A 13,281-nucleotide genomic window follows, 5' to 3' on the forward strand; every position below is an offset into this window, starting at 1 on the left:
CTTCATGACCCTATAGACCATATCACGCCACGCTTTCCGGTCTCTCACTATCTTCCTAACATCACATAACTTCATCTGCAGTGCCTCGAGGATGCCATCTAACCATCGCGTTCGCTGCCTACCCCTTCTCCGGCGACCCTCAACCTTTCCCAACATCAAATCTTTCTCCAGTGACTCCTCTCTTCTCATCAGATGACCAAAGTAGCTGAGCTTTAACTTTAGAATTTGACCCTCCAATGAGCAGTCAGGGTTTATGGTCGACATTATTGACTGATTTCGTCTTCTGGCACTCCAAGGATCTCTCAAAAGTCTCCGCCAGCACCACAATTCAAACGCGTCAATTCTTCGGCGGTCAGCCTTCTTCACAGTCCGACTCTCGCATCCATACATCACATCTGGAAAGACCACAGCACGAGTTATACGGATCTTGGTTGGCAGTCTAATGTCTCTGCTCTTTACTAGGCGGTCAAGGCTATCCATTAAAACTTCCTGCTGGGCGAGTTGGTAGTTCATCTTGATGTAAGGTTTTGTTTAGCGCAAACGAATAAACTCAGTTGACAGTTAGCGCTTGTGTGTGTACGTCTCGCCTTTCTTGTCTTTGTCTTTGTTTGCGCTAAAAAAAAACCCTACATCAAGAAGGCTAGCCATGGATCTCTTTCCCAGAAACAGGCGTCTCCTAGTTTGATGGCTGCAGTCTCCTTCCGGGGTAATCTTGGAGTCCAAGACGAGAAAATCTCTCACATCTTCCACTTCTTGTCCCTTGATGCTCTAGGACTTGATATGGCAAGACGCCATGATCTTTGTCTTTTTAATCTTCAGTTCAAGCCCAAACTTCTCACTCTCTTCTTGTACGCGCATCAGAAGTCTCTTGAGTTCCACTTTACTTTCTGCCATTAAAGTGGTATCATCCGCATATCTAAGGTTGTCGATACGTTTTCCAGCAATTTTCTCTCCAGCTGAAGACTCGTCCAGACCGGCCTTCCTCATGATGCACTCAGCATATAGGTTAAATAGTCAGGGCGACAGTATGCAGCCTTGTCTCACTCTTTTCTCAATCGGAAACCAATCAGTAAGACCATGCCCAGTTCTAATTGGGGCCTCTTGCCCTTCATACAGGTTTCTAAGGAGACAGATGAAGTGAATTGGAACTCTCATCTCTTGGAGAGCTTGCCACAATCTGCTGTGATCTGCGCAGTCAAGTGCTTTCGCATAATCAATAAAGAAGAAGTAGATGGGTTTCTGGAACTCTCTTGCTTTTTCCATGATCCAGCGAAGGTTGGCAATCTGGTCTCTAGTTCCTCTGCCCTTGCGAAACCCAACTTGCATGTCCGGAAGCTCCCGATCCACATACTGCTGCAGCCTACCTTGAAGGAATTTCAACATCCCCTTGCTAGCATGCGAAATAAGCGCGATCGTGCGGTAGTTGGAACAATCTTCGCCACTGCCTTTCTTTGGAATGGGGATGTAAACTGACCTCCTCCAATCCTGTCACCACTGCAGGGTTGTCCAAATTTGCTGACATAATGTATACAGAACGTTAATAGCGTCATGGTTGAGGTTTTGAAGCAAATCAGCAGGAATACCATCAATTCCGCTAGCTTTGTTCTTAGCAAGGTTGGCTAAGGCCCATTCAACTTCACTCTTCAGGATGCCCAGATCGAGATCAGTAATCACAACCGTCTTATGTTGAGTTTGCACATCCGGGTCCTTCTTGTACAGTTCTTCTGTGTATTCCCGCTACCTCTTCTTTATCTCTGAGGCTTCAGTGAGGTCCCTGCCTCGTTTGTCCTTTATCACGCCCAGCTTAGCACAGAAGCTTCCTTTGATATCTTTCATTGTCTTATACAGAGCTTTTGTATCCGACGGAACATGGATGTATTGTAAAGCTTATATATATTTTCCAATCGAGACCGGGGGGAAGGTAGTGCTGAGAACGATTTTTAATGCGAAAGCATTACTTCGCTATGTTCACAGATTTCTGTCCGTAGACCACGTACGGAGACCGCGTCAGCAAAATCGTGTTCGCAGCAGTTGTAACTGAGAAGTGTTAGAGGTTAATGAGTGCTGTCAATCGATAGAAGGTGCCGCAATGTTGTATCCGAAAGAATAATTAGGCCAATGAGTTAATTAAGTAAATAATTAGAGGCAAAACGCTCAAAATTGTGTCCGCAGCAATTGTCAATAATTGAGAAGGGGTGGAGGTTAATAAGTGGTGTAAATCGAAAGATGGTTAATTAGGTAACTATATATAGGTAAAATAGTAAAAGTACAGGCGAAAATGGTCTCATTAGCCAAGGCCTTGGCGTCACATTTGAATGCATAAGTAGTAAAATAGTTAATTAAATCAATCAATTAAGGTGACGTCAAGGATTTCAGGTAACGCAGCCTGAAGTCGAGCCAAAAAAGAGCATATGAAGGTATTGGCATGCAAGTTGAAAGTACGAAAGACTAAAGTAGTTAATTAAGGCAGTTGATATTGGTGATGGCAAGGATGTGACCACGCAACCGGAAGTAGAGCCGAAAAAGGGCGTAGGAAGGAATGTGCATGAAATTTGAAAGTACCAAAGACTAAAATGGGTAAACAAGAAGTGAAAAATGTGACGTAGAGGATGTGACATCACACAACCGGAAGTAGAGCTGAAAAAGAGCATAGGAAGGGATCGCTATTTGAATGTACCAAAGACTAAAATGGGTTAACAAGAAGTGAATTTAGCAACCGGAAGCAACCAACAGCAGCATGCATGATTTCGTATTATCCAATGTAGATTCTGCAGTGCTCTAATTTTTATTTCTTTTCACTGGTTGCCATTCATTCGTGGAGGCGAGAGGCAATCTAAGTTGCCGGGCGAGTCATTGTTAGACAGGCAAGTAGTCGGACCAAGAATATCTTCGCAAAAAAACTAAAATATGAAGGATGCCTCAGCAAAAACAACTAATTATAATGTTTATGAACAGAAACGGAGTTGCAATGCAATCAAAACTGGAATTGCATCGAAGCTCGATTTGGCATAGAGTTAGTATTCCAATCTACTGATCAACAACAAAAAAAGAAAACATACCTATTCTTTTCCACTGACCAAATTCAGTTGATGACAGCACAGGGTTAGGGGAATTGTATCGAAGCCCGATTTGGAATAATGCAATTAGTAGTAAAAAATCTACTGATATACAGAAAAAAAGTTGGACTTTCTACTGAGCAAATTCAGTTGATGGGAGCTCACTGTTATTGGGAAAGCCCTACATAGCATGTTCAAATTTAACCACGAAAGCTGTGCGAAGCCTCTTCTAACTGAGGTTGGAAACAACCCGTAGGAGCGGAGCGTATTCGAACAAAAGAATTCACTAGGGGAAGCGTGTACGTTAGCTCGTAGGTACAGCTGCAGCCGATCGCACTGAGTATCTTACAGTCTCTCTATCACGCTTCACATTGTATCGTGTCGCCTTCATCAGCTTTATCCGTGCCCAATAGTTACGACCAGAGCGCTTTCTGATTGCACTCTTTATGTTGCGATAAAGGTAAAAGATATTCGAATGATGGACGTACCTCTTTCCTCTCCCAATATGTATGAACCCTTCCTAAACGTTTCCTTTCTGAAATTTAAAATTTGAGTTGACCCATGCTCAAACCTTCACAACAGACTATTCCGACTTGCAAAATCGGCATAGTCCTCCATGAAATTAGGGTTACCCGAGCTCAAATTAAGGGAAAATGGTTAAATATAAATGGATAGTCAAGGTATGGTGGCCTTCATACGATAATGGTTCAGTTGACTGAGGACCTCTGTTAGTTAGTTATCTATCAGCGCATTCGGGGGTTGTTTGTTGTGCTGTTGACGTCGGTTTGACCGGTTGGTATCTAAAAAGTAGCAGTTTGTACTGACACTTTAGGGAGTAAGCTTCTATTCGGCCTGGCGAAACCAGTTGTGGTCATTCGATGCAAAAACGTCTCGGAGAGTCGGGAACAGTTGGGATTCTGAGGGATCCCTCAACATCATCGCTTAGTACACCCAAGGGCGACACGTAAGTATGCCCATTATAGATAGTGGGGTAACCCAAGGCACCATATCTATTTCGGATATCCGTGGTTCATTCTGTTCCTCTCCTTTGTAACTCATCCCATTGGTGCGTTTACCTGGAAAACACTTTTGATACAGCACCTTTTCCCGAAACAGCTATTAGTGCAGCACGTAGAGAGTATCTTTTTTTTTCGCGAAATCAAAATCGAAGCTCGAAATCAAAGTGCGAACAAAACTGCTCTTAGATTTCCCATCCCCGAGTTTAGTTAGGGTTGGGGTATCTATAGTAAAGATTCTATGCTGCAAAACAAGAATTATACGATCGCCTTCAGTCCTGAAATACGGCTTTGATTCGTTCTTCCTTTGCTTCGTGGCAGTACCAGTTATTTTACATTATGCAGTGCAAGATACGCACTACCCTTCCAAAATAAAAACGCAATTCAGAGCAGTATCCTCCAGTTCAAATTTTTCTTTCTTGTTACAATATCAATTGCTTAAGGCCTTTGTGCGGTTTCTATTGCATCAAACCGAACTGCTGAAAAGGACGCACTCTTTTCAGGTCAATACGGAGGATATGCGACGAAGATTACGAGCACAATGGCGTGCGAATCCTGAAGGGAATGAACGTCTCTGTCCCGACCCTGGATCTTCATTACGACCCGGAGCTGTGGCCTCAACCAAAAAAGTTTGACCCCGAGCGGTAACTATCTGAAGCTGCAATGCGGGGTCACTCAGTTTTCCCCGCGCATTCTCACAGAAATAGCAAAAAAAAAAGAATGGATAAAATGATGTGCCTACACTATCTCACAATATCATGCCTAGTGTTATTTGGAGCTTTGTATATAATTTTGTTCCATTTATGACGGGCGCAGGTTTAGCAAGGCCAACAAGGACAACATTCGGCCCATGTCGTACTTTCCGTTCGGGTTCGGACCTCGGAGGTGCATTGCATCTGCACTATCGCAAATGGAGCTAACTCTCGTCCTCGCCATGCTCGTGGCGCGCTACAGGATACTGCCTAGCGGAAGATACGAGAAGGTAAGTTTATTCGCCTCCCCCTTCATTGTGACAGCAAAGCGCGGCTGCCATCGAGCTTAAAGCCGCGCTTAATAACGAAGCCTGTTGGAAGATGTCTTTTTTCTCAGCACTGTATCTTCTATACATAATCTGCTTGCCCAACATGAAACTGTATATACTGCACTACTCGAAATGCCACGATTAGGTTTTTTTACATAGAGCGTAGCAGCGCTCTCTAAATCAGGAGAGCAATGGAAGCAGAAGGGACATGTGTCGCGTGCCATCAGCGCTCGAGATCCAGTGTGGTGCTAGAGGAAGAATATCGTTCTTGTTGCGATTGTAAGAAGGAAAATAAAATACACGGGCCTGCTACTGGCTCTGTAGCTGAGCCACCTCCGCTGTCTCGTGCGGTGGTGGTGGTGAAAACGTTTAATAAAAAGAGAGAGTTACATGGAGGATGCTCTGGGGTCAGGCTTAGTACCCTTCCCTTCACAAACACTAGGTGGACCCCAGCGGCTTCCGCTGCCGCCATTGCTCGTTTGACCAACGCCTTTTGGGCTTTCAGGTAGGAGCAGGCGAGTAGGGTCGCCTCCCAGTCCTCCGGGATGGGGTTTGGGTTAGGTGCAAAGGCAGGGTTGGAGGGCCACGCTCATACCATGTGGAAGAGGTCCGAGGACGTTTCCCACAGTGCGGGCACTCTCCGGAGAAGGCACTGTCAGTGTTTAAGTGATGCCGAGACATCATGGTGTTCGTAAGGAGGCGAAGAAACACGCGTTCCTCCGCTGTCGTCAACCATTTACACGGGTGGGGGTAAAGATTGTGTCTGGGTTGGTACAGCTGAGTGATTTATCTGAAAGTGTAGGCTGGTGTGAATTCTTCTTCTGAGGAGGAGGGGGGCGAGGTTGCCGGTTAAAAAGCGTACGGGCGGCGGCATCTGCTGCCTCATTTCCTCCTAGCCCCGAGTGGGCCAGAGCCCAGACTATGAAGCGGCGGTATATACACTTACCACGCACGAGCTGATAGAAAGGAAAATATAGAAGAAAGAAAAATAAGAGAGAGAGAGAGAGAGAGAGAGAGAGAGAGAGAGAGAGAGAGAGAGAGAGAGAGAGAGAAAGACGCTCGTCGCAACAGCCGTCGTCAACCACCGAGGCGGTGGCGAGTGCAATGCCGGCCTACAACAGGCACAAATCCGTGGCAGGCTAGCCCCCGCCGCAATTAAGCCGCGGTGGCCTACCAGTCCCAGCCCAGTAGGGCCAGGAGCAGCCACACATCCCTCCACCTCCGGTAGAGTGCAACCGTCGAAAAATAAAGAACCGTAGCTTCAGGTCCCGTTTATAACAACGAGGCGAGACTAACGGAAGGGCTCGAAAAAGCGCGCAAGCATGAAATGAAGCACCTCATGTATTATTAGAGCGGCCGCTGCAGCATCAGAAAGTGGTAATACAAAATTTTATGAAATAGCGTTTATCTCTCCCCTTTATGCGCTCACATGTAGATTATCTTTCGGTGTTCTTTGTGACACTGCTGAATATACTTCATGAACGCCTCGCTAGAACTAGTCAATCTTGGAAAGGCACTGCCTAGGGTGCATTTCTGAGAACACGCATCTACGGATCTCTATTTTCGTTTGGATTTCCGCTTTCTCATGTCTTCAGTCTGTTGCAGCTTTTGATGCAACGCGACGCAAGCATATGGCCACTTGAAGGGGTCATGACAGCTAACATTTTAGCATAAACTTATTATTGCATTTCACTACGCACACGTGAAATTATAAATCCTGGAAATTTGAACTCATTCGTTGAATTATATACTTTTAAAATAATTTGTTTTTTTTTTTTTACTTCGAAAGTAGCTTCCTCGTGTGGCCCCATTGACAGCTGACGTTACCGTGGCATATCATCCCATGCCGTCTCCTATGCGCGTTGTCGGCTGCACTCTTGCATGCACGCCGTGGACAGTAGTCGTTGTTTTTTCTTCAGCAAAAAGATTTTCTTTGCATATTATTTTTTTTTTCTCCTTAACAAGCCTTCACTATAATATGTGACCTTGGTGATGCTTAGATAACTGCACTTGTTTTGCGCTTCCGTCTAGAGATTGTTGAGGATGCCGAAATCGATGGGCTCATCCTGCATTATTCGGTTCACACTGCGGGAACACAACAGTGGCATGGACAAAACACGTCCGCACGTCAAGAGACTTGTTTTCCCAAGACACATGTTTCCAAACAGCTTGTTTCTCTGCACAAGCACAAGCAGCTGCGGAAAAAGGCAGCTTGCCGGGGGGTTACATCGGTGTGACCGACTTGGGCAACGAAAACTAAATGCAAACAGCGTCCGCTAGCAGCGTTCGGCCTTTACGCTGGGCGAGCGAAAATCCCGGCGAGAACACACCATCCCAGCATCCACTTAACCGTGATTGATCGTTTTGTAATTGTTTTCGTGCTCGCAAATAGTACTTGAAAACAAATATTAGGGTTTCAACTCTGCTGAACCGGATGTGGAGCGAAAGGTTTGGCTGCAGGTAACCGAGCGTTCCATCGAACTCTACCAACGTTCCGTCGAACGCGTCAAAGTTCACCGGCGTTCTAGGCAGTTTACCTGGGCTCGAACCCGACCGCCGGCGGCTGCGTTTCGATGGAGGCAAAACGGAGAGGCTTCAGTTTGCTGTGCGATGTATGTGCATGTTAAAGATCCCCAGGTGGTAGAAATTATTCCGTAGCCCACAACTATGGTAGACTGGCTAGAAGGAGATTTGTGATGAACGCGGCGCGCTTTCCTTAGAGATGGGTGGCGCTCCGAGCGTGACAGCCGCTGGGTTCAAATGGAGCGCTGCAGTCTTGGGCGCCTTCAGCATTCCGGAGGAGACTTGAACGCGTCCAAGGAATGCCACACGACAGGACCGGTGGTGTACCGTCCAAACACACTTTCGGGAGAAATTATGATAGATAATGCGGCTTTCCTTTCGTGTAAACCAATTATCATTATATGTAGCACTGCAACGAAAGCCGATAAGAGGCAAACGATGAGGAGCAAATGATAGGAGAGGAAGGGTAGGCTTTCGCCATTCTCCTCTTAAAGCGGTATTCACACGAGGGATTCGGACGAGGATGAATGTGGAAAGGAGGTGCACGACGCCACGGGCTGGGCAAGCTCGCCCCCGCTCTCGAACCCGCAAATTCACAAGGGCGATGAAGAGTCGCAAAGATGTCGACTGTTTGACGCCGCACGCCGCAGGATAGGAACGGAGAAGTACACAACACAGCCGTTTCTGCCCCACTAACATTTTTTTTGCCAGTCGGAGAAACGAGTTCAGTGAAAAAAGCAAGCAAAATAAAATAATCAAACTCGTTCGAAAGGGAAGGGGACCGCCGAAGATGGGTCGAACACAAAAGGTTCGGGTGGGATAGATCTCCGTTGAAGAAAAACAGTGCGACTTGGACAAGCACAGAAGGAAGACACACATGGACCGGCGCTGACTTGCAACCGATGTTAATTGCTTGGAACGTGGAAATATGTAGATCAGGCTCCAAACAACAAAAGAAAACATAGAGGCCATACACATATGACTATGCATGTGCAAAAACGTGTGTTTTTCACGTGCATAATCATATGTATCGGCTCACCCGCAGCCGCGCATGCGTGCGACTGCAACCGACTCCCGAGCTAACCCAGCGTTTTCTCTGGTACTGCAGTTCAGCAAATGACTCTTGAGTGCTTCAATGTATGCGCAATTTAGTATTTAATGTGTGGGCCCTCACGCCGCACAGGAATTAGCGGATTATGACTGCGGCTTCAGCGTGTTAGTTTACGCAGCTTTTCTATGTAACTGGATGCACTCTGCTCGTTCACACGGCATAAAATTCAAGCTGAGCTAGAAATACCAATAATGGTCTGTTCTTTTCATATCAGTCGCGCCTTTATTTGTTTACAAATTAAAACAGCGCTGCAAGAAGCGCCGAGGATGCTAACTTCCCTCCCTGCGCCGGGTATGTATACCCACAAGCGACGCCGATAGCTGCCTGCTGCCCTCAGTACTGCTCCCCAGACAGGGTCACATCAACGCTTTCCGCTCAATATGCACGCGCTTTGTGATGTAAGCAGTCGTCGATTTGGGGTCACTACTGCCAGAACTACACTCGATGGCCACATGTAACCGCTGATTGCGCGCTTTCTAATCGCCGAAAATCTAGACCCGAGCCCCGCGTAGTCGTGCTAGGCATACTCGTCGCGGAGCCGGCGGGCTGTTCGACTATGGTGGTAGTGGAAGTAGTGGTTTCTTAAATAATCAGAAAGGAAGGAAAAGAGTGTGGCAGGCGGCGGCAACTGCTATTTAAAGCCAAGTGACATTTCTGGCCAAGGTCGTATTGCTGATGAGAAGGGGGAACGTATGAAATGTAGCAGCTTGTTATCCTTTTTTTGACACGATTAGTCTACAGACAAGTGCAGCTGTTCAGGCCGTTAACTCGATCATCGGGAGTCAGGTTCTCGTTCGGCCTCCGATCTGACCAAAAAAGATCGGGCGATCGTCTGCTCGTCAGTTCTATTAACTTCACGGGGCCGTAAACCTCACACTACAGCGACAGGCGTCCGTTGGTCGTGTTGGCGTCGTCACCAGCGTACAGATCAATGCGTCTAATAAGCTGAACGCACAGCCCACTTACTGAGGCCCTGCCTATGCCGAAGAAAAAAAAACCTTACTCTATATCGTTTTTATGCAGTAACATGTTCACCAAGCACTTCTGCAGGAGGGACGGTCACTGTGTCTACCGTCCTCGAAAAAGAAAAAGAGACATTTCCTTAGCGTGAATTGCAGACGACGCTCCGACGTCGATGTTCTTCTGACGTCACACTAGCATTTCTAAATGGCGGTCATTCTCATTGGGAGGAGTTTCCCGATTCCGAATTCTATCGCTTTTTTTTTGTAATATGCACAGCGCGCTAGGCACTAAAACTTTGTGTGTAGAATCACAGGCTTTTATATTATTCACAAAGGTAAAAAACGGCAATGCATCGAACGACCCTGTTATCGCTCCTTTAGAAAGCATGTTGACTGGCCACACCGTTAGAATGCGGGCAGAGACGCCAGCCAAGCCAGTACAATGTGTTGTTATTATTTAACATATACGGACTTGACGCGAGATTCAGTCACTGAGAAATGGCTGAATTTCGGTTCAATGTGCACCGGTCAGGTTCGTAGATGTGTAGATGTTAACATATTTTATTGGCTTGGAGGGCGCCGCTGCCCGCATTCTAACGGCGTGCCCACAATCAACGTAACACAACTTTTTCAAGTGACCGTGACGCTTGCGTTGCGTCTCACCAAGAGCCGCGACAGGCTTAAGCCACGAGAAGGCTGAATTATCATTTAGGTAGTACATCTAAATAGGAATAGAGACCTGAATGATACGCTTGAAAGCAGTCTGTTAGCAACTGTCAGCATGTGTGCCAGCGTGAACAAAACTTTTTCTTTTGGATACCACTAGCGCATTTCTTAACTCTTTGACACTACGTGTAGGTTACATGGAAGCGTTTATGAAAAAAGAAAAAGCTGCATAGGACACATAATATAAAATGAACCAAATCTGACAATATTCTAGCAGTTCAATGTAGTGTAACATATTTCTTAAAACCTCCCAAAGGTACATTGGCTATAGGAGATGAGGGTGTGGAGGACTCTGCACCGTACACGGGCCCAACGTGGCTGACGCAGCTAGGATCGAACCCGTGTCTCTTTCCACTCAGCTACAGTGGCAAGGCGATATACGTCGTTTGAAAAGTGCCTGCAGAAAAAATTATGCCTCATGTTTGCAGCTTAAAATTTTAATTTTTATATACATCGAAAAATGCCTCACGTCATCAACTTCAAGTGTGACTGTATCTATCTGAATTCAGTGCAATTTCTTACACATATCCCCTCCATATTTATTTTTCTTGCGCTATTCATAGCGTACTCATAGTGTAGATCAGACGCTGTTTCGCCAAAACGCAATGAATCTACTACAACGTATTGCAGGGGTGGCGAGGCCGGCGCGCACAAAGGGTAAAAATTATACATCTTTTTCATTCGAGAGCTCCATTAAAAAAGGTGGGCCTGGCAACCTTGTTTTTATTTATCCCAGCAATGAGGGTTCTCACAGCGAATGCCGCTCATCCTGAGATTGGTCACTGGGCCTATGCATTGTTTTTTCCCATCTGCTAAGAAAGCGCCTTGACTTTCTGCTCGAATGACGTCAGTTCAGTTCAGTCGTTCAGTCGTGAGCGACTCTTCGTGACCCTATAGACCATATCACGCCACACCGACGTAGTTGCTGTTAATTTACGTCGGTAAGGGTCACTTCTCTTAGTTCTCTTCATCGCTTCCATTGCTTAAAGTGGCACTTTACTGTATTTGGTGGAAGCAAAGGTTTAAGAGGCGGAAAGAGCATGGAGGATGCTCTCTTCAGAGGCAACAAAACTTGCTCCGTCCTGATGGCTAGGGCGAGATAGCGTTTCACATATGCTAACGGTGTTTTCATTTTTTTAGAGCGCAGCTCTTTGGCGTCCATTCCTGTGTTTCGCGTCGGCGTCGTCGTCGGCCTCGTAACCAGCTCCGCCCCCCTTTCATCCCCCCAGCGCTAGCAGCGACCGACTGATACCGCTGGATGCCTCTAACGCCGCTAGAGAGTCAAGATAACGTGACTGCATAGAACACCGTCGCCGCCATGCAGAAAGGGGAGGGGAGGGTCCCCCCCCCCCTGTTCCTGTGTGGCGGATAGATGCTCTTCAGTTGCCGACGCGCCGGTTATTTCACGTAGGCCCCGGCACGTCGACGAATACGTGACCACCTTCCCACGGCTAGACCTGGTTCTTGGCGCTGCGGAAGCGAGGGTATCATATTGTTTGCGTCGGCATCGGCAGCGTTGTCCCTGAAACCAACTCCGCAGCTGGGTTGACTCACTATCAGCGTCAGCAGCATCAGTCAGTCGCTGCTATCTCTTCCCTCCTCCCTTTATCGCGTTGACCGCTTGCTGCGCGCGCTTCTGCCCCCATCGTTTGCCGCTGGGTGTACACGCCGCCCCCCTCCCCCCTCTTCCTGCGAGTCTCCGGTTGTCAAGGCGCCGGCTCGAACTTAATGCCTTTCTTCGCGCGCTCTAAAAAATTCTGTGATAGCGCATACATGTGTTGCTCGATTTCTTCGCCTCAATCTATCGAAAAGGTGAAACAGCTTATCTGCTGCACTCATATTTCGCATTAGGAAGTAACGTAATCGTCGGTAATTTTTTAATTCTTTGCTGTATTTTTTCTTCACTTTTTCATTTTATTCTATGCACTGATACTTAGCATCATAAAACATGGACTTTCTATTCTGAGCAGTGTGAAATTTTTTGAACCCCATTTGATGCAATTTTTGCACTTTTTTCATTTTTGTAATTCTTCAAATAATCAATAAATTACACTCTTTACATTAAAGCGTCATCGCCTATCACACGATAGTCAATTATCAATCACTATAGCCACACAGTACTTTGATACAATATTTTTACACAGCCCCCGAATATTTACGACACACGGTGCCAGCACCGCCCACGAATCTTCGACCGAATGAGCTGTGTAAGCTATCACGTAATAAGAAAACCGGAGGAGGGAGTGTTGGCTAGAGATAACAGAAAGCTGTGAGAAATTCTTGTAACCGCGAGGAGACACAATTGGGCCACCCCTCCCGTATTTGCACAGTGTGGCCGTTGACTGTACCGGGAGGCAAGTCACATTTGTTTGTCTGCTTTCTTTGCAGGAACCGCCGGCGTACGCATCGTCGTCTCTGTTGGGTTTTCCCAAGCATGGCATTTGGGTGAAGCTGGAAAAGCTCTGAACGAGAGAATTCAATCCAAGATCCCAAAGATAAATTGTACTCTTCGTGATTGCATGAAGCCAAGTTTCCTCTTTGTTCGCTCACAGTGTCAACTGCTGTTTCACCCGTTGCAGTGCTCCACTGCTGCACAATGGTATAGCAGCCTTAGTGGTAGGATTTGCCTTTTTTTTAAATGGTATCATTTTGAATAAATCTATTTCATTTACCGTTACTTCTGCCAGATGTTTAATCCATTGCATGGCTGGCAAAAGCGTGTTGTTCAGGTGTTAATGTCATTTCAACCTCTAAAAAGATAAAGTGAGCATAACCTGCGATATGAACACGGTGTAGCTGGTCAGGCAAGAGTTAGTCGTGCCTCACCGAAATTATTTCACAGCACAGAAAACCAATCATTCATCCA

General features: G+C 46.4%; 1 protein-coding gene across 1 annotated transcript in view; it reads left to right on the forward strand.

Moving 5' to 3' along the window:
• Positions 1-13,025, forward strand: part of LOC146187975 (cytochrome P450 3A9-like) — a 40,612-nt gene extending 27,587 nt beyond the window's left edge. Inside the window, exons 9-11 of the mRNA XM_084603066.1 lie at positions 4,576-4,716; positions 4,889-5,054; positions 12,804-13,025. Of these exons, the coding sequence (XP_084459192.1) occupies positions 4,576-4,716; positions 4,889-5,054; positions 12,804-12,881 (385 nt within the window). The 3' untranslated portion in view covers positions 12,882-13,025. The remainder of the gene's footprint in view (positions 1-4,575; positions 4,717-4,888; positions 5,055-12,803) is intronic.
• The last annotated feature ends 256 nt before the right edge of the window (positions 13,026-13,281 follow it).

The sequence above is a fragment of the Amblyomma maculatum genome, chromosome 5, assembly GCF_055883805.1.
Source record: "Amblyomma maculatum isolate TAMU_Amacu chromosome 5, ASM5588380v1, whole genome shotgun sequence".
Taxonomy (NCBI): domain Eukaryota; kingdom Metazoa; phylum Arthropoda; class Arachnida; order Ixodida; family Ixodidae; genus Amblyomma; species Amblyomma maculatum.